At 36.1% G+C, this 27,971-nt stretch overlaps 1 protein-coding gene and 1 long non-coding RNA gene across 2 annotated transcripts; one reads left to right on the top strand and one right to left on the bottom strand.

Annotated features, from left to right (window-relative positions):
* Nucleotides 1–3,240: 3,240 nt before the first annotated feature.
* On the top strand, nt 3,241–8,477 carry LOC147473052 (cell division control protein 48 homolog E-like). Its single transcript, XM_086587869.1, is given in 11 exon segments — nt 3,241–3,403; nt 3,481–3,646; nt 3,803–4,031; nt 5,495–6,261; nt 6,346–6,567; nt 6,655–6,726; nt 6,862–6,999; nt 7,001–7,088; nt 7,091–7,143; nt 7,235–7,591; nt 8,025–8,477. Coding segments are annotated over 11 exon segments (2,418 nt in total). The 5' UTR covers nt 3,241–3,368; the 3' UTR covers nt 8,316–8,477.
* Nucleotides 8,478–12,873: 4,396 nt separating this feature from the next.
* Nucleotides 12,874–13,665, bottom strand: LOC147473053 (uncharacterized). Its single transcript, XR_015210599.1, has 2 exons — nt 13,484–13,665; nt 12,874–13,330 (listed from the first exon to the last, which is right to left on the bottom strand). It is a non-coding gene; the product is annotated as an uncharacterized LOC147473053 (long non-coding RNA).
* Between the last annotated feature and the right edge of the window lie 14,306 nt (nt 13,666–27,971).

The raw sequence follows: 27,971 nt of genomic DNA on the forward strand, positions 1-27,971 counted from the left end.
TCGGTTATATCAACACATGCATATTTTTCCTCGGACCAACCGTAAATCAAGACACATCGCGGTGAATTGAAGAGTCGATCTTCCCTCATTGGATCGATTGAGAAAGTTAACATGAGCTTATTTCTTCACTTGTACCCAACTCTCTAAAATGCATCACATAAAATGTCTCTCGACATGATCATGTTGGTATTTGAAACCGAAAAAATGTCGACAATGTGATGCATGATATGGTCCCCGAAAAGCATCAATCTACTCTTTTTGCAAACAGGACATAAACCATTGCCAGAGTACAAAGGAATCATGAGACGGTATCGGAGAATATAACGATACTCCACCGGCGACATACGCTATCAAAGTCCCTCCATCGGAATAGCAAGTAGATTTTTTTTTGCATTGTTTCGACTGCAAGCATCCCATGACTGCCTTTTGACGAATAGATAAATCAAACTCCCTCTCGAGACCAGCAACAATCTTATCGTAAAACGTTTATGCCAAAACGTTTTGTGGTTTTGAGGGGACGATAACATTCGCAACGAGAGAATTGAGGTCAAATCAGGTAGGCGGAGACTCAATGCACTGATAGTAACATCAAGAATCTCATCCAAAGGCACTGTACCACAACTCCTAAGAATGTGGTCCTGAAGCTCAGAAGTCTGAAAACGGGATGTCACAAAAACAAATGTAGAGACATCAGTGGCACAATAAATACCTAAACCACCCAGACGTAATGGGAGTGTCGATAAACGCCACTGTAAATCACCGAAGCCAGGACCATCAGAAACCATAATACCCTGGAGCCAATTTTATTTATTTATTTATTTACTTATTTATTTTTTAGCCAAATTTTTGAAAAATTCGGCAAAATACGTATTATTCGTTTCAAGGCAAAAATTCGTGAATTATTGCGAATCTTTCAAACATTCGAAAGTATTATACGTTTTGCCCTTCAAAAATTCGATTCGCGAATTGCTAACAAGGGTATGGGGCTCGAACCCTGCCAACATCAAAGAGTTACTAATCTCATCTAAACACAGGATTGCCAAAAAAAATAAAATAAAATAAAATAAAAGATTCAAAAAATATCGGCTAAATTTCTTTAAAAATAAATTCTTAATAAACTGGGATACTCTATGGGATATTGTACACCGCGTCATTTTTATTGACTTTCTAATAAATATGACATGGAATTTTAATGGGAAGGGTTGAGCTGTCCACATAGGAGAGAGAATTATGAGGTGGATTGTATTATGCTTTTAGATTATATAGTAAAGTAATAGAATATAATAGAACAATTACTTTGTAGATTAATTATAAATTATTATAATAGGTATAAACAATTACTTCAACTATTTTGGACAAATTTAACAACAACGACTTATCTATTTGAGACTTTAAACCCGCATTTCACGTGTGACGGTGTGTAAATCATTAATTATATAGTTCTTTTTAAGCGGTGAATTCTTTGGATCGGACGTTGAATAAAAGATCATTCCATTCTAGCCCGTTGAAAATCTGAGAGATGTTTTAATCCCATTTTGGGCGTGGTCCTCACACAAAAAGTAGTTTTACAAAAACACATTTACGTTTATACCCCTTCGCCCTTTTCTCTCTTTTTATTTTCTCTCACGAACCCGCTTTCTATGTACATCCTATTTTGGATGTGGTCCCCACACAAAAGTTGTTTTGACAAAAACATCATTACGTTTATACCCTTCGTCCTCTCTCTCATTATTTTTCTCACGAGTCCTATTTCTCACCACTTTTCTATCGTGTTATTGTTCTAAGGCAAAGAAGATATATAATGCCAAAATTCAGCTCTCCAAAAGAGGGTGATGGTGATGAGAACGTCCGGACCGACCCTTTGATAATAAATGTAGATTTGTAGTGTGGGCTAATATATTTCTAATGCTAACCTAGATGAGATTGGTTACTATGAACTTGATTTGTAGATTATTTGTCATTTAATGTCTGTGTTTGGCGTGATGACAAGTACTTATGTGCCGGTGAACTATTCCTCCACCTATAACATATTATTCAATATAATGTCTAAATTCCTTGTTATATTGTTTCTATGTTTATTTTCTGAATAAATTTCTACAACAGTAATGAATATTAAAAAGGCTATGGAAAAAGAGCCCTTAAATAGCTAGAATGAGACGAATTTAACAACACCACACACATAATGTCGTACAAGTGAGATACAATGTCTTACTAAGATCATATTTAGTTCAATTAAATGTGTCATTTAAAAGCACCACATAATATCGTACATGTGAGATACAATGTCTTACTATGATCATATTTATTTCAGTTAAACGTGTCATTTAACAACACCACATAATGTCGTACATGTGAGATACAATGTCTTATTATGATCATATTTTAGTTCAGTTAAACGTATATTTTCAGGTTATCCAAATACGAATTATTCAATAATGAAAGCCAAATTTTAGTGAAAAAGTCATGTAGAGATGAGAATATTTGATGAGTACTGAATTATTGGAAAGAGACCTGAAGCAATAGTGGCAATAGGGATGAAAACCATATTAAGTGTGTATTTTCAAGTTATCTAAATACAAATTTAACAGCACCACGCACATAATGTCATACAAGTGAGCTACAATGTCTTACTATGATCATATTTAGTTTAGTTAGACATGTATTTTCAGATTATCCAAATACGAATGTTAAAACACTACATAATGTCGTACATATAAGATACAATGTCTTCATATATAAATATTGTGGAAGGGTATTAGGGGTATTTCATATTATCATCAAGTGGGGGCCACGTCCGGAAGTGGAATAAATCTTCTCTGACATATTCAACGGGCTATTCTATTATACTCTTTAAGTCAACGCCCGATTCAAGAATTTACCCTTATTTTAAATCAAGTTGGCGCTCATTCCTTCAGCCAAAATCTATGTTTTAAAATTTGTATATGTATATATTTGATGATATTTCAATTAGTTTTTCTATTTCTAATTTATAAATAAAGTATAATTACCTTTGTGTGGATAGGGCACACAAGCTAGAGACTTCAGACTTTGACTGGTTCAAAGCCCATTGTGCTATAACTAATGGGCCTCCATCTCAACCCAATTCAAATTCTAGAAGATTCCTAATGTTAACTCCACAAGGCACACGAGGTTGACTCTATAAAATAGAGTCAGATTAGTAAGGATGAAACACAAGTTCAAACTAAAATAGAAGTACGTAATACGAAAAGCAACAAAAATAGAAGACCTTTCTTTGTAAAGAAGAAAGAAACAGATCGAAAGATAAATACTCTTAATTCCATATCACTTCACCAGATCCCTCAAACTTTCTCTCTCCACTGTTTTTCAATCTCTTTTAAAATTTGAAGATGAGTAATCCGAATCAAGCTGAATCCTCTGACTCGTAAGTCTTCGATCTATTTTGTGTTGTTGATTTTGTTTTTTTTTTTAAAGTTGATTGATTGATTTGATTTTGTGTAGAAAGGGGACGAAGAGAGATTTTAGTACAGCAATATTAGAAAGGAAAAAGGCGGCGAATAGATTGGTTGTTGATGAAGCAATTAATGATGATAATTCTGTGGTTTCTATGCATCCCGATACTATGGAAAAATTGACTCTTTTCCGTGGTGATACTATTTTAATCAAGGTGATATTTTTATTTTGTTTTTGATGATTAAAGTTTTGATCTTTGCATGATTGATATGAAAGATTATACCTTTTTCAAAGTTAAATTATGAAATTATTCAGATATGATGTTTATGTTGTTGGTTAAATTGATTAGTTTTTTTCTTTTGGCATTTAGGGTAAAAAAAGAAAGGATACAATTTGTATTGCTCTTGCTGACGAAACATGTGAAGAGCCAAAGATTAGGATGAACAAGGTTGTTCGATCTAATCTTAGAGTTAGGCTTGGTGATGTTGTTTCTGTGCACCAATGCCCTGATGTTAAGTATGGGAAGCGTGTTCACATTCTTCCTGTTGATGATACTATTGAAGGACTTACTGGAAACCTGTTTGACGTCTATTTGAAACGTAAGACCTTTCTTCTCCTATTTGAAGATATATATTATTTTTTGGTTCAAATTTAATGCTTGAATGATGTTTCTGATTTATTATGCTTTTGAAATTTCATGTAAAATCTCTTTTAAGTTTGTCTGTAAGAGATATTAGTTACCTGATCACCAAATTTCTGCCTGCACCACACTTGTTTGTCGACACATTATGCACGAGTTAATACACTCACTGATTAAAGATCCTAACACCCTTGCATCTTCGGATTAGAAATATTGATTATGGAAGCTGTTTTACTAGGTTTTGAACATGTATCTTAGTGCCTATAGCATACACATGTTGCAGATTACCACTATATGCATAGTTGTCAACTCCTGAATCGTATCGGGAATCGATTTCCATTTTTATGGAATCGTAGATCGTATCGACTCGTGAATCGTAAGATTCCAATTACGTTTTAGTTTTATTAATATATATTATATTTTGTATATAAGTAGAACTGAAACAACTTAATACGTCAATATTTAGAGTTTGGACGATTTAAAAACTCTTACAAATAAATTGGGCCTAAATTTAATACACAGGCCTGCTTTTAATGGAATAATGGGCCATTTTAAAATAAGACATGGGTTAGGGCATTCATAAAACGAGTATTAAAAGCAACTGGGCTTTAAAGTCTGGTCCATATTACTGCCCAATTGATGTCTCACTAAAAGTCTAAAACCCTATCTGTTGGAAAGAGAGCGAGAGAATCAAGCCGCCGCCCAGAAAAGCAAAAATGAAGATAGAGGGAAAGAGAAGAGAAGCCAGAAATTCCAGCAAAAAAAATAATAAGAGAAGCAAGAACAGAGTTGAAGAGATCGATTGAAGAATAGAGACATAAATCAGAGATCGATCCTCCACTACTTCTTCTTCTTCTCTCTTTCTTCGATCATATATATTTGGGCAGATTTTACTGCACACTTTGAATCGTGGACTCGCGATTCTATTACGATTCCATACGATCCAACGGGTCAAATCGCGATTTTTAGCGATTTTTAAGTATATCCGAAGTCAGTCATGCGATTTGCCTATATGTCCCCGACTCGACATTCGAAGTCGTTGGACGATTCTAAATCAGACCATCTAAATCGCATCTATAGGCGACGATTTTAACAACTATGACTATATGTGATATGGCTGTTCTCTTACTGGTTGAAAATAATTCTTTGATTTTATAAAACTCTACTTTTCGATTCATGCTTATTAATATGTAACTTATAATGTCCCAGTAGGAGGAAAAAGTACACACATTGGAATCAAATTAGTTTGTGGTAGTTCTGAATTGGTTACTATTTTTTTTTATGCATTGTTATTAGTGATGATAATTCTCTTTCTGCGTGTGCGCTCTCATACTATTGTTTGCGTCTGTCTGCTGTTATCGATTCAACATAGTGCAATTTGTTTTCTAGGTACTGACAACCTTAACATGTAATGATTTGCAGCTTATTTCTTGGAGGCATATCGCCCAGTGAGGAAAGGTGATCTCTTCCTTGTTAGAGGTGGGATGAGAAGTGTTGAGTTTAAGGTTATTGAGACTGACCCAGCAGAGTATTGTGTTGTTTCTCCCGACACAGAGATCTTTTGCGAGGGTGAACCAGTGAAAAGGGAGGACGAAGACAGATTAGATGATGTTGGATATGATGATGTTGGTGGAGTGAGAAAGCAGATGGCTCAGATTAGGGAGTTAGTGGAGCTACCACTCAGGCATCCCCAGCTTTTTAAGTCAATCGGTGTTAAGCCCCCAAAGGGTATTTTACTTTATGGCCCACCAGGTTCTGGAAAGACATTGATTGCCAGAGCTGTTGCAAATGAAACTGGTGCCTTCTTTTTTTGCATCAATGGCCCTGAGATTATGTCCAAGCTGGCTGGAGAGAGTGAGAGTAATCTAAGAAAGGCATTCGAGGAAGCTGAGAAGAATGCACCATCCATAATTTTCATTGATGAGATAGACTCAATAGCTCCCAAAAGAGAGAAGACAAATGGAGAAGTTGAAAGGAGGATTGTTTCTCAGCTGTTGACGCTTATGGATGGATTGAAATCCCGAGCACATGTTATTGTTATGGGTGCGACTAATCGACCAAACAGCATTGATCCTGCATTGAGAAGGTTTGGGAGGTTTGATAGGGAAATTGATATTGGTGTTCCAGATGAAATTGGACGTCTGGAGGTTCTCCGCATTCACACAAAGAACATGAAGCTCTCTGAGGACGTAAGTCAGCCACCTAGCTTCCGTTCTCTGCTTGATACTATACACTTTACTGTTTAGCTAATTTCATTTTCCAAAAAAAAACAGGTTGATTTAGAAAGGATTTCAAAGGATACTCATGGGTATGTCGGGGCTGATCTCGCTGCTCTTTGCACTGAATCTGCACTTCAATGCATCAGAGAAAAGATGGACGTGATTGACTTGGAAGATGATTCAATTGATGCTGAAATTCTCAACTCCATGGCTGTGACGAATGAACACTTCAAGACAGCCCTTGGGACAAGCAATCCCTCTGCTTTGCGTGAAACAGTAAGTGCACTCAATAAATGTCTTTCAAACTAGTTTTTGATTGGGGTTTTCTCAGTACTAACTTTGACTTATGCATTCATTGATCAGGTTGTTGAGGTGCCCAATGTCAACTGGGAAGATATTGGTGGTCTTGAAAATGTTAAGAGGGAGCTCCAAGAGGTAATCTCATATTGGAACCTTGTTTTCTTTCTTTCTTTCTTTATTTTTAATTTATTAATATATATTTATAGATATTATTTTTTTCCCTTCTTTAATGATCTATATCACTGACTCTTGTTTTTACCTTTTATATAGACTGTGCAATATCCAGTGGAGCATCCAGAAAAGTTCGAGAAGTTTGGTATGTCACCTTCCAAAGGTGTTCTATTCTATGGCCCCCCTGGCTGTGGTAAAACACTTTTGGCTAAGGCAATTGCAAATGAATGCCAAGTTTAATTTTATCAGTGTCAAGGGCCCCGAGCTGCTCACTATGTGGTTTGGAGAGAGTGAGGCCAATGTGAGGGAAATTTTTGACAAGGCCCGTAATCTGCTCCATGTGTTCTATTCTTTGATGAACTAGATTCAATTGCTACACAGGTTTGTTTAAATTCTTGTATGACAAACCACTGAATGTTTTGTATTTCACTTGTACTCAGCTAGCATTATGCGCTTCTATTCTCTAGCAGAGAGGGGTAGTGTTGGAGATGCGGGAGGTGCTGCTGATAGAGTTTTGAACCAACTTCTGACTGAAATGGACGGAATGTCTGCAAAGAAAACTGTGTTTATTATTGGTGCTACCAACAGGCCTGATATAATTGATTCTGCATTGCTCAGACCTGGCCGTCTTGATCAGTTGATCTACATCCCTTTGCCAGATGAGGCCTCTCGTCTTTCCATCTTCAAGGCCTGCCTCAGGAAGTCCCCTGTTTCTAAAGATGTGGATTTGAATGCCCTTGCAAAGTATACTCAAGGCTTTAGTGGAGCCGATATCACAGAGATATGCCAGCGAGCTTGCAAGTATGCCATCAGGGAGAACATTGAGAAAGTAAGTTTCTTTCTTTTTGATGTGTGAATTGCTTCTTTCTACTATGTACTTGCATTATCTTAAATGGTATTGTGTGAATTGCTTCTTTCTACTATGTACTTGCATTATCTTAAATGGTATTGCATTATCTTACTTGCATTATCTTACTTTCTACTATGTGTGAATTGCATTATCTTACTTGAATCATAATATTATAGTCATAATGTATGTGAAGAGCTTCTGCTGAAATCTGTATCCCTAGCAACTGGTATTTCAAGAAAATTTCATACGCAGACCCCCCTTGTTGTTGAGGCACTGTGTAGTACGTGTACAAATGATATACCTAACTAGGCAAGCATGCAAATTGTATATTGAATACATAGCATGTACTGTTCCAATGTAAAAATGTCCTCTTAAAATTAACATTTAACTGGTTTTGTATTTGTTGGTGCAGGATATTGAAAGGGAGAAGAGGAGAAGTGAGAACCCAGAAGCGATGGAGGAGGATGTTGATGATGAAGTGTCTGAGATCAAGGCTGCCCATTTTGAAGAGTCTATGAAGTATGCTAGGAGGAGTGTCAGTGATGCTGACATCCGCAAATACCAGGCCTTTGCACAGACATTGCAACAATCAAGAGGCTTTGGGAGTGAGTTTAGGTTTGCAGATAATGCAGGAGCAGCGACCACTACAGCTGACCCGTTTGCAGCTGCTGCTGGAGCTGAAGATGATGATCTGTACAATTAAATTTAATATTATTGCCTTGTTTAACACTATCTGTAGTTTAGGCTTCCGTAGAGCCTTAAACTTTTTGTGCTTTGTTGGGACATCATCTGAAGCAAGGTTGATGTTGTTTTTTTAGACTCTCTTTTATTTATGGCATCATTTAACTGCAGTTACTCTTCTAAATTCTAAATTCTAAATTCTGATTCTCTTTCAGACTTGTGAATAATCTATATTTTATTCTGCCACTTCTGTGCCAGTAAAAAAAGATTCGGTTTGCCTTGGTAATTCTTCTGAAAATGTGAAATTGATTAGGCCTTAACATATGTAGGCTTATGTAGTTGTTGACCAACTTATTTGATAGCATATGATGAGACTCCATGGATTTCATTATTAGGGATCTTGGCATGCGTGTTTATTTGTGGGCAAATACAGTTGAAATGCAGAGAAGTAGAAAATCTTTATCTAATAAAACCGTAGTTCGGGATTTTGGAATTCCGATAAATCTAAAAACCGAAATCCAGTAAATTTCGACCCTATTATATTCGGAATTTCAAATTCTTTCGGAATTTCGATTATTTTGACACTATATTTAGAATTCCGTTTTTTTTTAAACCGAAATTCCGAGTGGAATTCCGGAGTTCCGTTCGGAATCACGAACTATGAATAAAACAGAACCGAGTGGGAGGACAGATTCCACGTCATAAGGTGAGGCATTAATTACATAACTTAACTATAGCTACTAAAAAATCATAAAGGGTGAATTAAAAAGCTTTTATGGGGTGAGTTAAAAGGTTTTTCTCACCTCACCCATCCCACACAAAAAGAGTCAACATTGGACAAAATTTTTAGGTACTTGTTACTGCCGGACCCCATATTGTGGGCAGACCCCAAAAACTAAAACACTTATTACAAATGTGCCATTGGTCCCAAAAGTTGTTTTGTGTTGAGCAGACCCCAAACCAAAGAGAAGTTGACTTGTTGCAACTTTTTCAGCCCTTCTCTTCTATTCTCTTCTCTTCCACCATAAAAAAACCATAAACCATTAAACCCTTAAACCCTAACACTAAACACTAATGGAAGAGCCCAACCCCATTTTAGAACATGAAGATGACGAAGAAAATGTAATGCATCATGACCCCATTCAAGAAGAAAATATAGAACAAGTTCCAAGTTTCAAGAAGAAAATGTAGAACAAGTTCAAAGTGAAGAAAATAGAGGAATGGATGATGATGCATTTAATAAGAATAAGGTAAATCTAAATTAAACGTAATTATGAATGTAGTAATTATGCATGTAGGAATTATTGATGTGTACAGTGATTATACATGTAATAATTATGCATGTAGGAATTATTGATGTGTACAGTGATTATACATGTAATAATTATGCATGTAGGAATTATTGATGTGTATAGTGATTATACAAATGTAATAATTATGCATGTAGGTCCAAAACGATGTGGCATGTCGTTTGGATTTCACACCAAACGGTCGATTCACACCATTTTTTTTGTCAAAACGATGTGGCCATGTCGTTTGGGATTTGAATTTGGAAAAACGATTTGTCCGTTTTTTGGACTTGACCGGTGTGGCCACACCGTATTTTTCCAAATTCAAATCTAAAACGACATGGCCACACCGTTTTGGACTAGGTCCCAAAGCGGTGTGGCCATGTCGTTTGAGATTTGAATTTGGAAAAAAGACTTGTCTGTTTTTTTGCCACTTGAACGGTGTGGCCACACCGTTTAGACTTTAGTCTCAAAGCGACATGGCCACACCGTTCAAGACTAAGTCCGAACGGTGGCCAACACCGTTCAAGTGGCAAAAAAACAGAAAAGTGAATATGGATACTGCAGAGTGAATGACCTCGACCAAGCTTTGAGATTGCGTCCAAGAAATGGAAATGAAGGGCTTGCTTCCGAGCATTGTTACTTATAATTCCCTTCTTCAGTAAATTATGTGAAGAGGCCAAATGAAGGATGCAAACAATCGTTGAATGAAATGAGTGATAAGAAGATTGAGCCGGATAATGTCACCGCAATTCCTTGATAAATCGTATTGTAAGATAGGAGATATGGAATCTGCTTGGAAATTTAGAAATAAGATGTTGGAAGGTGGATTGGTCCAAGACCGGTTTACTTACAAGGCTCTCATTCATGGGTTACGTAAAGCGAGGGAAATGGACAAAGCTAAAGAGCTCTGTTCGATATGCTTGATGCAGGTAACCATATCTTAACTCTTTTAAATTGAAGCATTAGAAATTTATTTAGTGAATTGATAATCAAGAAGATATATCTTTTGAATGGTAAGGATATAAAGTACCTTCGAATGTTTTAATCGACATATATATCATTTGTAATTGACGGAAAGTGTTTCTACATTATCTCAAGAAATAACTCATTTCTTTGCTACTTTGATTTTGGAAAGTCGGGAAATTTTAATATTACAGAAATGCCAAATATTTTCATTATAGTTTACAGTTAGTCAATACACAATGCTATAGAATGAAATATTTAACCACTTGTTCATCGGATATTGCTACGAAACTAGTCAATTATGTACGCGAGGATTTTCTCCAAATTATAGTGTCTACTCGTGGATTACGGATGGTTACCGCAATCAAGGCAATGAAGATGCAATTCTAAGACTCACGATGAGCTCCTTCTTGTCGATATTTCCATTTCTGTATACCGTCTGAAAGGTTTTGCAAAGGCGAAAACATTGTTTATGCTCAAAAAGTATTCACTCTTATGCAAGGAAAAGGTATATTGGGTGATTACATTTGTGTACACTAATTTAGCATATGTCTACTTCAAATTTTGGGAAGCTAACCTTGGCTTCGAGATGCTTGATGACATGACCAAGAGGTACTTGATGATTCTGATTAAGATTTACAGGTCCTTGAATGCTTCTTTTGCCAATGGCGGTGACATACTATGTCTTTTTGGGGTCATGTTGTTGAGAGAGGTTTGATCACAAAGAAAGTCCTCAATTTGATGAGGCGAGTTAGATTGAAACCACTGAAGAGAACTCCTACGAGGGCGTTATAGTTTCAAGTGGGACTATCTTATGAACAAACGGGGAGCCATGCTTCGGAAAGGTTCAATGATGATCTACAAAACCAATGGTTATATATGTGGACACATTAGGACAATGGGAACTTGCAAGTTCTGAGAACAATATTCCATTCACAAGGGGTATTGCATGGTTTGGCAGTTGGCATTGGCTTCTCAACATCTGGGGTGGTCCATTTCAATCAAATGGCATCATCTACCTAAGTCGCCAGGTGACAAGGAGTTGGTTTAATATTTAATTATTGTGTCATCGGTAATTTTTTTTGCATCTAGATGGAAAATATCTTCCAAGATTATGAACCGATTTGGTCACCAATTTTTGTGCTCATCTGCAGATTATTAGGGAAGAAATTTGATGTCTTTCACCGAGCAACACTTGAAGGGATTGTCGAAACTTCTTATGGAAGGACTTCAATGGAGTCATGAAGTGTAAAAGTTTCACATCTCTTTTGCTAGACATATACTGAATTTACTTTCTTTATATGATAACTTTTTAGAAGACCACAAAACTTCTTATGGAAGGACTTCAATGTAGCGATCTTTTACTTGTAGGGCCCGCCAATTTGGCTTTTACTACAAGACCAGTACACTTAAGGACACAAGCTTATGAGATGGAGACTGATTATTTGCACAAAGGAGCGAGAGTGGAGTTCGTTCCTTCCTTTGAGACCACGAACCATTGTTTTATTTATTTCATAAGCCGCCCATCGACTCATCAGTATAAGTGTATAGTCCAAAGTGATATCTCAAATAGCATGTTTGTGCCACAAATCCCACAATGGGAGCACCAATATCTTCTCCTTGACTACATGATTTAACCTCTATGAGAGGAACTGTAATGAACCAAAGGATGATGATGCTCAACCTTCGCTTTCTAATTTTGGATGTAGATGAAACTTGATTTTCGGGCTTTCGCTAATGAGTGCTCTAAACCTTTTGCAGATGGCTCTAAAACAATCCAAAAGTCAAAACTTTGAGTGGGAAAGCCTTGCGGTTCTTGGTGCAATGGAACCAGCTAAAAGACAACTTCACGACTTATAGCCTTCTCGCACATTCAGAATTTCAGTGGAATGAGTTCGGTTTCTCCAGTGAAATGCTTCACCCATTATCCACGAAAACAGGGAAAAAGATAAATGCTTAGCGTCCAAGGACCTCTCAAGATGTGTCTTGTTTGAATTGATTGAGATTTTCTTTTATTTTCTCATAGACTTGCACATTGAGCGTTAGGCTCAAGGATTAAAATCGGGAGCAAATATTGGAACTTGTTTTTTTAATTGAAAGACAGTGATAATATGATTGGAACTCGTTTTATATAGATTAAAAGACCTGCTAATATGTTGTTTTTTTTGCTAAATCGTAGTGATGTACACGCTAACACACTAGATTGTCCTGACCCTGATGCATGGAGCTGCCTACTCCGCTTCTCAAATTGGAAGAATGATTGACAGACAAGCAGACTGATATGCCTCAAACACTGAAAAGACAAGGCAGGAAACAAAAGGGCAGCAGCCAAAGGAATGTACTGAAAGTTTACAAAATCCGATATACAATACTGTCTGTTAACGTGATAGGGAAAAGAAAAGAAAAAACATGCAGAATATTAAGCAGCAAATTATGTGCATCTGCCAAAAGTAGAGAAACAAAGCTTCTTTCTGTCTTTCTACAATTCGTAATACTTAATCTTGGGTGATTAATTGAACTGTTCAAGGTCCAAACTCCAAACAGTGGGCCTTTAACATAAAAACCACATAGCAAACATCCCCCAACTAAAACCTCCCAGTATATGAGTCTAGACTCTAGAGTAGATATATGTTGTCTGTTTCAAGTAACAAGCATATTACAGTTAAATACTAATCATTTCTCGCGATGAGAATCATCTCCTAGATCGAAATCCTTGACCTTCACATCCGCATCTTCTCCGTACTGAATGCAATAGTCGATTTGGGACAAAACATATTGTATGCTGTAAAGGAAAACAACAATGTCATCGTTTAGTTTGCTTCCCAAAATAAAGGCATAGGTCAAAGAGATTCAAATGCACTAATGCACAGAGATATTTAGATGCAAGTTATCCAGACAAGAAAGCTGTGTAGAGAGACGGACAGAGACAGATTACCTGCTTTCCTTCCTCAAGTCGAGTGGCACAAAGCTCACCATGTTATAATCATCAACCTACGAAAGATCATTCCAACCAGAAGTTACGCGAGATGGAGGTAGCTAAAACAGTTGGGCATCGCCCTTTTACTAACACATTTTCTGTCCTTGAGTTGAATCGCTCTTTTGCTTGACCCCATTCTGTTGGCTAAACCAGAAGGTATGAACTCACACTTACCACAATCAATTTGTTTAGTTGTTGCTAATATCTCAGCCAGAATTCGACATGGTTTTACCAGTATAACGTTTACATAATCTAATACAGATACTTTCCTATTGGAATGAAATCGAGGATGGTTAGTGCTAAAATGTTTTAAATGTATTGTGTGACATATAAAATGGTATAATTATGATCAAGACTATGGTCTGAACCCCATATACACAGTGATACAGGTAAGAACTCTGAAGGAATCAGCGCCCAAATAAATCTAAAATGTTTGAGCTCAAAGGAATCTAGTTGAAACTTACCGATAAAAAAAAAAGGAATCTAGTTGATCGAGATCGAGATGGTGGGTTTGATCGAGATCAAGATCGAGCTTGATCGAGATCGTGGGTTTGATTTTGGTGAGAGAAATCGCGAAGAGGGTTTGAAGGATAAAGGTGGTAGCCGGTTTCTTGGATATTTAGTTGGGGGGTGTACGAGTCTAAGTTGTGCCCAACACCAATGAGCGGACAATGAGCAACTCGTTTAACTTCGGGGCGCCTAACATAAATTGAGTCCGGCAAGAATGTAGGACCCAATTTTTATAGGTTGAATTATTTAGGTACTTGTTACTGCCGGACCCCATATTGTGTTGGGCAGACCCCAAAAACTAAAACACTTATTACAAATGTGCCATTGGTCCCAAAAGTTGTTTTGTGTTGGGCAGACCCCAAACCAAAGTGAATTTGACTTGTTGCAACCTTTTCAGCCCTTCTATTCTATTCTCTTCTTTTCCACCATAAAAAACCATAAACCCTTAAACCCTTAAACCCTAACACTAAACACTAATGGAAGAGCCCAACCCCATTTTAGAACATGAAGATGACGAAGAAAATGTAATGCATCATGACCCCATTCAAGAAGAAAATATAGAACAAGTTCCAAGTGACCCCATTCAAAAAGAGAATGTAGAACAAGTTCAAAGTGAAGAAAATAGAGGAATAGATGATGATGCATTTAATAAGAATAAGGTAAATCTAAATTAAACGTAATTATGAATGTAGTAATTATACATGTAATAATTATGCATGTAGAAATTATTGATGTGTACAGTGATTATACATGTAATAATTATGCATGTAGTAATTATGCATGTAATAATTATTGATGTGTACAGTGATTATACATGTAATAATTATACATGTAATAATTATGCATGTAATAATTATACATGTAATGTTATAATTATTACATGTAATAATTATACATGTAATAATTATGCATGTAGTAATTAAACGACGCGGCAAGGTCGTTTGTATTTCACACCAAACGGTCTCGTCACACCGTCTGGACTGTGTCCAAAACGATGTGGCCATGTCGTTTGGGATTTGAATTTGGAAAAAAAGATTTATCTGTTTTTTTGAGACTTGAACGGTGTGGCCACAACGTTTGAAGTTAGTCACAAACGACATGGCCATACCGTTTGGGACCTATATCTTTTGAGACTTGTCGTTTGAGATTTGAACTTGGAAAAAAGACTTGTCTGTTTTTTTGCCATTTTAACGGTGTGGCCACACCGTTTGGACTTAGTCTTGAACGGTGTGGCCACACCGTTTGGACTTAGTCTTAAACGACATGGCCACACCGTTCAAGACTAAGTCCAAACGGTGTGGCCACACCGTTCAAATGGCAAAAAAACAGACAAGTCTTTTTTCCAAGTTCAAATCTCAATCGACATGGCCATGTCGTTTGTGGCATTTGGTACTTAAGCCAAACATCAATTAACAACTGTTCTTTATTTAGGATCCTTCGGTGCGTTTCGAGAACTCTGGAAACTCGAATGACGTGGATGATGTTCAACCACTTTCAATGGATACAACAGAAATATTTACTACGGAAGAGGTACATAGTAGGCATTGTTTTCACTTGTTTTTATTTTCTAAATGAAATTATATTAGTTTATTGATTGTTGTTTTCTTTCATATCTTTAGGTATTTCATACACGTAGTGACGTAATTGGTTGGGCAACTGCTCGGGGAAAACAATGTAATGTGGTTGTGGTAATTGGGAAGTCGCAGAATGCTAACGGGAACCGAGTACCAAGGCTAGATTTAGAATGCGAGAGTTTGGTGTATCGTTCACACAAAAAGCAGAGAAAGTTAATAAGAGAAATACGGGAACCATGAAGCGTGGATGTCCATTTAAGTTAAGATGTATTTTCCAACGCGGCAATCGCCGATAGTTGGAAAATTGTCGATTCTTAATGGTGTTCACAACCATCCATTAGCGAACACCCTTGAAGGACATGCATTTGCTACTCGGACCGACCGTTCCATAATTCGAAGTTCTTGTCGAGATGACTCAAAATGGAGTTAAGCCTAAAGAAGTTTTGAAGTCCATCGGACATAGGTTTCTCGATAACCTATCTAGCATATTTCAAGTCTACAATGCCGGGCACAAGGTGAGGACATTGGATATGAACGATCGCCATAAAATGTAGAGATTGCGTGAGTTGTTAGCGAAAACCATTATTTCGAGGGGAGGTGAGAGGATATGAATACGGATGAGATAACGGGATTGTTATGGGCCCATCCAGACGGTGTTAAAATGGCTCGGACTTTTCCAAAAGTTTTCATCATAGACGCGACCTACAAAACCAATAAGTATCGGTGGCCTTTTGTACAGTTTGTGGGGGTGACTTCAACCTGGAAGTCTTTCACGGTCTGTCAAGTGTTGCTCCAGTCCGAAACAACGATAGACTATGAGTGGGCTTTGCGTCAGTTTAACGGTTTGCTGGGTGAAGAAAGGCCATCTGTGATCGTGTCTGACAGGGACTTGGCCTTGATGGGTGCTGCTGATATTGTGTTTCCTGACGCGCACAAGCATCTCTGTAGATGGCATATCTCTATATGCGTCCTTCAGAAATGCAATGATTTTTTTCCCACCACAGAACTAGTAGATAAAGGCCAGTTCTCGTGGAATAGTGTAGTGAAATCGAGGACTGAGGATATCTTCAACCGTAGAATTGCTGCTTTGGAAAAACATTATAGGGTTGAGTACTCCAATTTTGTTAGTTATCTGCGAGAGACTTGGTTGCCTTACAAGGATCGATTCGTATGTTGTTGGATAGATCAACACATTCACTTTGGGAGTACAACGACCAATAGAGTCGAGCGGTCTCATGCTCGAGGTGAAAGCGTGTTCTAGGAAACACAAACGGACATGATTTTCTAAGTATGTTTTACTTGATCCACCCGATTTTAGAGATCCGGTATGCGAGATTAGAGGTAACGCTCGAGAAGAGTCCGATTGTAACCCAAAGACCACCACCGGATTCCTTTATTTCGTGAACTCGTAAAAACCCGGTCTCAAGAAAATGTTTGGACTTGCTTTATGAAGAACTAGATACCCGTGTAAGCCGTCTTTGCTAAAGACTCGAAGTTCATTTGTGGGTGTTATTTGCGCACTACCATGGATTGTCATGTGCTCACGAAATCATTGAACTTCAAAAGCAAGAACGTTCCATATCTTTGAGTCTTTATCGATCCCTTTTGGAAAACTCATGCTTTTTCCAAGTGTGTGTCGGTGGGTGTTGGACCTTCGATTATGTTTTGAAAAGGTATGAAATGGCGTGGAGGTAGTAGTACAATTGAGTACTACTACCTCCCCTATATCGCATACATTGTACACTCACAGTGAGATTAGGTGCGTGAAACCTACAATTCCCCATGAATGCGGTTGGGCACCCCCGTAAGTGGATGAGCATGCCCTTTCTTTGGATATCTATTTGCTTCAAGATTTAATGTCGTCCTCATACATTTAGGAAGTATGTATCTTGCCATCTTATTTTGCCACCGAGAACCCAAGCAAATCCGAGAGAGTAAAGAAAGTGTTGGGTACCGCCACGCATTGGGGATGTCATTTTGTCCATGTTGAACTTGTTGATGATTGTCCGGTTCCAAAACCGATGCGAAGATAGCGTAGAGCTCGACACTTAATTGCAGATAGTTGGGATACTGCATTACAAGCAAGACAAGCGCAATTTACGGCATTGAACATTCCCAATTTAGTATTGGAAGACGAGCACACTAATGATGGGGCCGAAATACCAATAATAGATGTTGACTAGGAATAAGTCTATGTAATTAATGTTCATGTGGTCGGAATTGTAATTTTGTTTTTGATACAATTTTCTTAAATTTGATGGTATTTTTTTGTCGAATTAATTGTATGGACGTATGTATGTTTGTTTGATTTTGGAAAAAATGACTTTTGGCAAAAATATTTCTCTGTTTTTTTGGCATTTGGACGGTGTAGCCACACCGTTTGGACTTAGTCTCAAACGGTGTGGCCAAGTCGTTTGAAACTAAAACTTGGAAAAAATATGAGTTGCTGTTTTTTTGGCATTTGGACGGTGTGGCCATGTCGTTTCGTAATTAGTCTGAAACGACATGGCCACACCGTTTGAGACTAAGTCCAAACGGTGTGGCCATGTCGTTTGAGAATTGAACTTAGCAAAAAGATTTCTCTGTTTTTTTGGCATTTGGACGGTGTGGCCACACCGTTTGGACTTAGTCTCAAACGGTGTGGCCATGTCGTTTGAAACTAAAACTTGGAAAAATATGACTTGCTGTTTTTTTGGCATTTGGACGGTGTGGCCATGTCGTTTCAGACTAATTATACCCTAAACCCTAAACCCTAAACCCTAAACCCTAAAAAGTATACAATGTGTTGTCAATGATACTCCGTGCACGAATGTTGAAGAAAAGATGTAAAAACTATAGCGTACATATTATATTAAGTTTTTAATAAGAAATCCTAATTCGAATACTAGTGTGAGATTTCTAGATAATTTTCATCATAGAAAAGGAAACAAGACTTTGTCACTAAGTACACTTATTTATAAAGAAGCTATATACAACCTAAAAACTGCGTAAATTTTGCTTCAAGTTCTTACCACCCCCAAACAGAAGGATGCTTTCTCCTCAAAATGTTAAAAGATGAAGAAAGAAAATACCTGTGAAGCTTGAGAAAAAATTCAGCCAACACTGCGGCGAAAAGTGTGTCGAGCACAATATGCAACATGTCAAAAGAAAGTTAAAAATATCACACCAATCAATGAAAATAATAAAATATCACACAATAGGAAAGAGATAACACACCAAATGAGACATGTGCTTTTGTCTGGACACTCCTATGTGGTATGTACGTGAAAAGTTAATTTTTTCAAGGTGGGTTTTTTAACTTCAGATTTCCTAGACGAAGATCGTGGCTTTGTAATGAAGTAGAACATATGGAAGAATGTTTCACAAGGTAGTTAGACCAACACGTATATTCTGAATTGATGGCGCCAACTTCAATAGTGGAATTTGTTTGGAGCTTAAAGAGTAGTGCGCGCGACTGTATTTTAGCAAAATAAGTTCAGTTAGCTTTGCTTTTGTTAGATTTTGATTTGTTTTATTTTTAAAGAGGTTTTTTTTTTTTTTTTTTTTTTTTTTGGTAGTGGTTAATAACCTACAAAAAAAAGTAAATGATGATTTTTTTTTTTTATAGTTTTTTTGTAGTATATACTCTTCGAATAAAACAAAATATTGTTGTTTTTATTGTTGTTATTTTTTTTTATTAATGGTATATACTCTTCGAATAAATGAAAATAATTTTTTATTTTTATTTTTTGTTTTTTCTGTAGTATATACTCTTCGAATAAAAGAAAATTTTGTTGTTGTTGTTGTTTTTTTTTAAGTGGAAATTTTATTGATAATGATAACGAGTTTTACAAATAATTAGGAGAAGTGTGCAACAAGCTGTGACTCAAGTCCTTTCTGAACGGCAAATCCTATCCTCCTGAATACAAACTCGTTCGAACCACCTGTCATTAGGTTGTAGTCCATAACTTTTTGCAATCACTTAAGGAGCTTAACAGATTGTTGTGGCAAGAAACCAAAAGTGTCGAAACTAAACAGAATCAAACAATGCTGGTTAGCTTTACAAGCCTCCTCGTGTTTCCAAATCTTACCTGCTGCTGCCTTATTAGCTGCTTCCCCCAACTCAAATACTCCATTCCCAAGCCGTACCAACGGAGAGGCTCGAGTTACATCAAAACACGCATGCCACCATACAAACCAACTTTAGACCAATACATCCACAGGCTGAAGTGTTAATCTTCACCTATTCGGATCAGTGAAAAAATTCACGGGAGCCTCTTTCTTCACTTGTACTCCAACCTTCCAAAATGCATCACATAAAATATCCTTGACATGATCATGTCGGTATTTGAAACCTGGAAAATGTATACGATGTGTTGTCAATGATACTCCGTCCATGAATATTGAAGAAAAGATGTAAAAACTATTGCGTACATATTATATTAAGTTTCAAAGAAGAAATCCTAATTCGAATACTAGTGTGAGATTTCTATATAATTTTCATCATAGAAAAGGAAACAAGATTTTGTCACTAAGTACACTTATTCATAAAGAAGCTATATACAACCTAAAAACTGCGTAAATTTTGCTTCAAGTTCTTACTATCCCCAAACAGAAGGATGCTTTCTCCTCAAAATGTCAAGAGATGAAGAAAGAAAATACCTGTGGAGCTTGAGAAAAAATTCAGCCAACACTGTGACGAAAAGTGTGTCGAGCACAATATCCAACATGTCAAAAGAAAGTTAAAAATATCACACCAATCAATGAAAACAAACAAATATCACACAATAAGAAAGAGATAGCACACCAAATGAGACATGTGCTTTTGTCTAGACACTCCTACGTGGTATGTATGTAAAAAGTTAATTTTTTCAAGATGGGTTTTTTAACTTCAGATTTCCAACACGAAGATCGTGGCTTTGTAATGAGGTAGAACATATGGAAGAATGTTTCACAAGGTAGTTAGACCTACACGTATATTCTGAATTGATGGCGCAAACTTCAATAGTGGAAGCTGTTTTGAGTTTATAGAGTATTGCACGCGACTGTATTTGAGCAGAATAAGTTCAGTTAGCTTTACTTTTGTGAGATTTTGATTTGTTTTATTTTTAAAGGGTTTTTTTTTTGTAGTGGATAATCTATGAAAAAAAAAAAAAATGATGATGATTTTTTTTTTTATAGTTTTTTGTAATATATACTCTTCGAATAAAAGAAAATGTTGTTGTTTTTGTTGTTGTTTTTTTTTTTTTAAATTTATATATATACTCTTCGAATAAAAGTTTTTTTTTTTTTTTTTTTTTTTTTGTAGTATATACTCTTCGAATAAAAGAAAATGTTGTTGTTGTTGTTGTTTTTAAAGTAGAAATTTTATGGATAATGATAACGAGATTTACAAATAATTAGGACAAGCGTGTAGAAAGCTGTGACGCAAGTCCTTTCTGAACGGCAAATCCTATCCTCCTGAATACAAACTCGTTAGAACCAGCTGTAATTAGGTTGTAGTCCATAACTTTTTGCAATCACTTAAGGAGCTTAACAGATTGTTGTGCCAAGAAACAAAAAGTGTCGGAACTGAACGGAATGAAACAATGCTGGTTAGCTTTACAAGCCTTCTCGTTTTTCCAAATCTTCCCTGCTGCTGCTCTATTAGTTGCTTCTCCTAACTCAAATACTCCAATCCCAAGCCCTACCAACGGAGAGGCTCCAGTTACATCAAAACACGCATGTCTCCCCTCAAACCAACTGTAGATCAATACATCCACAGGCCGAAGTGTTAATCTTCCCCCATTCGGATCAGTGAAAAAATTCACGGGAGCCTCTTTCTTCACTTGTACTCCAGCCTTCCAAAATGCATAACATAAAATATCCTTAACATGATCATGTCGGTATTTGAAACCTGGAAAATGTATACAATGTGTTGTCAATGATACTCCGTGCATGAATGTTGAAGAAAAGATGTAAAAACTATTGCGTAGATATTATATTAAGTTTCTAAGAAGAAATCCTAATTTGAATACTAGTGTGAGATTTCTAGATAATTTTCATCATAGAAAAGGAAACAAGACTTTGTCACTAAGTACACTTATTCATAAAGAAGCTATATACAACCTAAAAACTGCGTAAATTTCGCTTCAAGTTCTTACCACCCCCAAACAGAAGGATGCTTTCTCCTCAAAATGTCAAGAGATGAAGAAAGAAAATACCTGTGAAGCTTGAGAAAAAATTCAGCCAACACTGCAGCAAAAAGTGTGTCGAGCACAATATGCAACATGTCAAAAGAAAGTTAAAAATATCACACCAATCAATGAAAACAAACAAATATAACACAATAGGAAAGAGATAGCACACCAAATGAGACATGTGCTTTTGTCTGGACACTCCTACGTGGTATGTACGTGAAAAGTTAATTTTTTCAAGATGGGTTTTTTAACTTCAGATTTCCTAGACGAAAATCGTGGTTTTGTAATGATGTAGAACATATGGAAGAATGTTTCACAAGGTAGTAAGACTAACACGTATATTCTGAATTGATGGCGCACCGCCTAGTGGAAGATGAGTGGAGTTTATTGAGCATTTATAGAGTATTGCACGCGACTGTATTTGAGTAGAAGAAGTTCAGTTAGCTTTGCTTTTGTGAGATTTTGATTTGTTTTATTTTTAAAGGGGTTTTTTTAATTTTTTGTAGTGGATAATCTACAAAAAAAAGAAAGAAAATGAGAATGTTTTTTTTTTAATATTTTTTTTGTATTATATACTCTTCGAATAAAAGAAAATGTTGTTGTTTTTGTTTTTGTTATTTTTATTTTTTTATTTATAGTATATACTCTTCAAATAAAAGATTTTTTTTTATAGTATATACTCTTCGAATAAAAGAAAATGTTGTTGTTGTTGTTGTTGTTGTTGTTTTTTTTTAAGTGGAAATTTTATGGATAATGATAACGAGTTTTACAAATAATTAGGACAAGCGTGTAATAAGCTGTGACGCAAGTCCTTTCTGAACGACAAATCCTATCCTCCTGAATACAAACTCGTTAGAACCAGTTGTCATTAGGTTGTAGTCCATAACTTTCTGCAATCACTTAAGGAGCTTAACAGATTGTTGTGCCAAGAAACCAAAAGTGTCGAAACTGAACGGAATGAAACAATGCTGGTTAGCTTTACAAGCCTTCTCGTGTTTCCAAATCTTCCCTGCTGCTGCTTTATTAGTTGCTTCTCCCAACTCAAATACTCCATTCCCAAGCCCTACCAACGGAGAGGCTCCAGTTACATCAAAACACGCATGTCTCCCTTCAAACCAACTGTAGATCAATACATCCACAGGCCGAAGTGTTAATCTTCTCCGATTCGGATCAGTGAAAATTTTTACGGGAGCCTCTTTCTTCACTTGTACTCCAACCTTCCAAAATGCATCACATAAAATATCTTTGACAAGATCATGTCGGTATTTGAAACCTGGAAAATGTATACAATGTGTTGTCAATGATACTCCGTGCATGAATATTGAAGAAAAGATGTAAAAACTATTGCGTACATATTATATTAAGTTTCTAAGAAGAAATCCTTATTCGAATACTAGTGTGAGATTTCTAGATAATTTTCATCATAGAAAAGGAAACAAGATTTTGTCACTAAGTACACTTATTCATAAAGAAGCTATATACAACCTAAAAACTGCGTAAATTTTGCTTCAAGTTCTTACCACCCCCAAACAGAAGGATGTTTTCTCCTCAAAATGTCCAGAGATGAAGAAAGAAAATACCTGTGAAGCTTGAGAAAAAAGTCAACCAACACTGCGGCGAAAAGTATGTCGAGCACAATGTGCAACATGTCAAAAGAAAGTTAAAAATATCACACCAATCAATGAAAACAAACAAATATAACACAATAGGAAAGAGATAGCACACCAAATGAGATATGTGCTTTTGTCTGGACACTCTTACGTGGTATGTACGTGAAAAGTTAATTTTTTCAAGATGGGTTTTTAACTTCAGATTTCCTAGACGAAGATCATGGCTTTGTAATGAGGTAGAACATATGGAAGAATGTTTCACAAGGTAGTTAGACCAACACGTAAATTCTGAATTAATGGTATGAAACTTCAATAATGGAAGTTTGGAGCTTATAGAGTATTATATTTATTTGTATTTGAGCAGAATAAGTTCAGTTAGCTTTGCTTTTGTGAGATTTTGATTTGTTTTATTTTTAGGGTTTTTTTTTTTTTTTTTTTTTTTTGTAGTGGATAATCTACGAAAAAAAAAAGAAAATGATTTTTTTTTTTTTTTAATATATATTTTTTTTGTAGTTTATACTCTTCGAATAAAAGAAAATGTTGTTGTTTTTGTTGTTGTTATCTTTTATTTTTTTATTTATAGTATATACTCTTCGAATAAAAGATTTTTTTTTTTTTTTTTGTAGTATATACTCTTCGAATAAAAGAAAATGTTGTTGTTATTGTTGATATATTTATAGTATGCACTCCCCGATTATCTTTTTCAATCAGGTTCATAGAAAATCCGATTTTTCTTAGTTTGTAATACAATAGAATATTCAAGGCACACAATATTCAAGGCTCAAGAAAAGAAAGGAAGGCTTGGATAATAAGGTATTAGTACTTAAGCAAAATGTTCAGAGATTTAAGTTTCGGATTTCAAATCGATTGCCTCGTCGAGTTCAATGAGATTTCTACTAATGAGGTATAATCACCACGCTGGTGGTTAACCATTTAGAAGGCTATGATGTTTGAATCAAGGGAGAAAATGGCACTCATGTGAGGTAGGCTTAGGCTTGCAATAGATTTATGAATAAACAATTTTTTAAACATTGTTTCCTGTACTTATATAACTGTGGTTACATTGATTTGTTTTTGTGTTATTTAGACTTTGGTACCACTTTTTATACCGATATTAGGAAATAGTACCAGATTTCAAAAAAATTAGAAAATAGTACCACTTTTGTCAGTTGACCGAAGTCAAACTGTTTCAATCTGTTTAGATTTTCATAATGTCCATAATACCCTAAGGGTTTTTCAGACTTTGGTACCACTTTTTAGACCGATATTAGGAAATAGTACCAAATTTCAAAAAAATTAGGAAATAGTACCACTAAATCGGTTGACTTGACCAAGCGACGACCATTCACAAAACATGCATGCCCGAGTTAAATAATTTCACCTTCGGTATTTCGTCCTTTATACTTTCGATATTTACTATGCCAAATGTTCATTCCGAATCTACTTGTTGCCATCTTTACAAAAGATTTAGGCCAGAACATCAAGAGACAAGGTAGTCGTGTAAATGTGTAATTGACATGCCGTATTATCATTTTGGGCCGGGCCTAAACCTTGATACAATCGGAACACGGGATTTCTGAACTATTTATTTATTTTTCCCAAAAGAATTGAATTTTTAAATCAAGAAGAAACCTTTTAGTTACAAAAGGAGACGAGATGTTTAGATTATGAGGAAAACTTGGGATGTTGAGAATAGGATCAAAGTTTATGAAGCAGAGAAAATTGAATATCAATAGTGAAACCAAGAAACATCGTCCTCGCGTAGTTAACTACCCAACTGGCAACGTAGCGAAGGAGGAGATGACCGTGTGCTTTGTTGTATTTATGAAAGGTAATTACCGCTTGTACGAGTTAAATCAGACCTTTGATACTGGTAGTAGTAAAAGTACGAGTATGTAGAGTGTAGTTAAATAATTGACTGAAAAAGTAGGCAACCCCTTTTTGGCAACCACAGCGTCCAATCCAAGTTTAATTTGTCCCCACGATGTGATCGAACGTTAACTTGTACTTGTGAAGATTATAACATATTATTGGTATAAACTGATTGATCGTATTCTTCATTCTCAGCAATATGTTATTGTGTTGTGCTGAAGCCGACATAGTTATGGGCCGGGTCTCCTACTTATAAACGATTAGTGAGTCTGTCAATTACTGCGATTTGAGAATGTTATTATCTATTTAGAAATTTTGTTAAAAGAAGACAATTACATGTGTGCAGAAAGTGATCGCAAACACATATTCCACCCAAAGTTATTTTTATTCTTATGAATTCCAAAATGAGCGGTTACATATCGAAACAATGCAATCATAACACACTCGCAGGTGCGAACTAGCAAAGTTGGTAAAATATTTGGGTGATGATACCAACTAGAGCGATGGAGATTGAACCCTGGCAACATCAAAGAGTTAGTGATCTCATTTAAAACATGTTAGGCAATAAAAATAATACCATATTCATTTATGGGTTCTTATTTGCATATATAATGTTTAATGGTAATCAAAACGCGATCAACATCTTACATGCAGTGTTCTAAAAAACGCTAGGCGGTGGGAGAGCGCCTAGTGCGTAGGCTTTCTAGGCAGTGCCTAGATGGGCTAGGCGCTAGGCAATTTTTTTCCCTAATATATATAATAATACACACATACTACAAGAAATGAAGAAAATCATTTACCATAACTCAAAAAATAATCGAACACAAACAAAGATACTTATTACGAAAATGCGTAATAGTTGATGAATATTGAGTTCATATAAAAACATACACTCTGTTATAGTGACATATAATTTACATTAGATTTAAGTCTTTTAAACTCATTCAAATCTTAAGCTTACATGAGCCTTTATTTTTGGACATTTAATCATTTAAAAAAAAAAAACTTGACTGAACCGCCTAGAAGCCGCCTAGCCTGCCTAATCGGTCCGCCTAGACCTGCTTAGTCGGTCCACCGATTTTTTAAACGACTTGGGCCTAGGCGAGTAGGTTGGGCAGCGCCTAGAGACCGCCTAGACCGATTTTTAGAACAGTGGTTACATGCATGCTAGAAAACCGAAGCCATAATGGAATTATGGATGGACACTTGAAAAACAATTCTCCTATAACAAGCACGAGATAATGAGGGTCGGATTACTGAGATTTTATGAAACCGTGGAATGGGTTGGAATTTGAAATTTCGAGCACAGTGTGTATGAAAAAATTTGAGCTCTCGGGCTAGTTCCCGCTCTGTTAGTTGCTAAAAATTTAAAAATTTAAGTCATCCCGCCCCGAGATTTGAGTGAACCCAAAGTTTAAAATTTTAAAAATTTGAAAGAGGGATTTTAAAAACCCAAAGTTTAACTCATCCAGCTAGATATGAAAGAGGGGGAACTAGCCCGAGATTTGAGTGAACCCAAAGTTTAAAAATTTAAAAATTTGAAAGAGGGATTTTAAAAACCCAAAGTTGAACTCATCCCGCTAGATATCAAAGAGGGGGAATTAGCCCGAGATTTGAGTGAACCCAAAGTTAAATTTAAAAATTGAAGTGAAGCCAAAGTTTATACCCGCTTAACTCAAAATTTGAATGGATTTGAGTTTTGAGAAAGGGAAACCAAATTCTTGCTGCAGAAAATAGAAATAGAGAGAGAGAGAGAAAATGTGTGATTAATTTGTCCTGACGGGCGCGTTATTGGCGGTGGAGTTGCTGGTGATTTAATGGCCGCCAGCCCAATACAAGTAAGCCCTTGCTTCTTTTTTTCTGTTTGTTTCCGGAGCAGTGAGTTGATGGTGAATGAATTGTTAGGTATTCTAGCATTACTTGTTAATATAATTTGTTGAGATACTAATGCATGTTGTTGAGCAGAATTACATAAATCAGAAATGTTAACATCTTAATTGGAAAATACACTGTTATGATTTAAATAATATAAAATACAGTGGTTATATAGATCGAAGAGGCTCTGTTTATCTCTAGTCCTCTAAAGCAAAAAAGGTCAGACGTGAATGGTTGTCTGGACGTAAATTTGTAGAAAGAGGAGGCAAGCACCGAAAATTTGAATAGTTAATAAGTTGTAACTATACTGTTGGAAAAGAAGTGATTTAGAAAGCTTAGAAATTGATGTTTAGAGGTTAAGTAGTATGTAGAAGCTGAGGGTGTTGAGATATATTATTAGGAGTGACGACATATTGGTAAAAGACACGAAAGTTATCTAGATTGAAATAATTGAATTAAGCAAATCTATTAAGAAATGAGAAGTTTAGCTGTAATTAAGTTGGTGCCACGGTTGTGATCTGAGGGACAGTCCTTGCGTCCTATACATGCTTAGTCTGGGCGATCCTATAAAGAGTTGATTAGGAATATGTATATAATACATAAAAATGAAATGGTAATGAGCATACGATATTTTAAACAGAGTAGCACAGGTTTGAGTGGAATACAAGTGTCCTTGATAATTCCCTTAAAAATGTGTGCAGTATGGTGATCTGGAGTGTAGAAAAAGGTTTTTGGTAAGCTGTAGCATTTGTAGCAGCTTGGTGTGGTGAGCTTAGGCACGATATTCTATAATGTGGCAAACTTATGAGAAAATGATTCTAGTATATTGTGAGAGGTTAGGTCGGAG

This window comes from Coptis chinensis, unplaced genomic scaffold, assembly GCF_015680905.1.
Source record: "Coptis chinensis isolate HL-2020 unplaced genomic scaffold, ASM1568090v1 utg5340_pilon_pilon, whole genome shotgun sequence".
NCBI lineage: Eukaryota > Viridiplantae > Streptophyta > Magnoliopsida > Ranunculales > Ranunculaceae > Coptis > Coptis chinensis.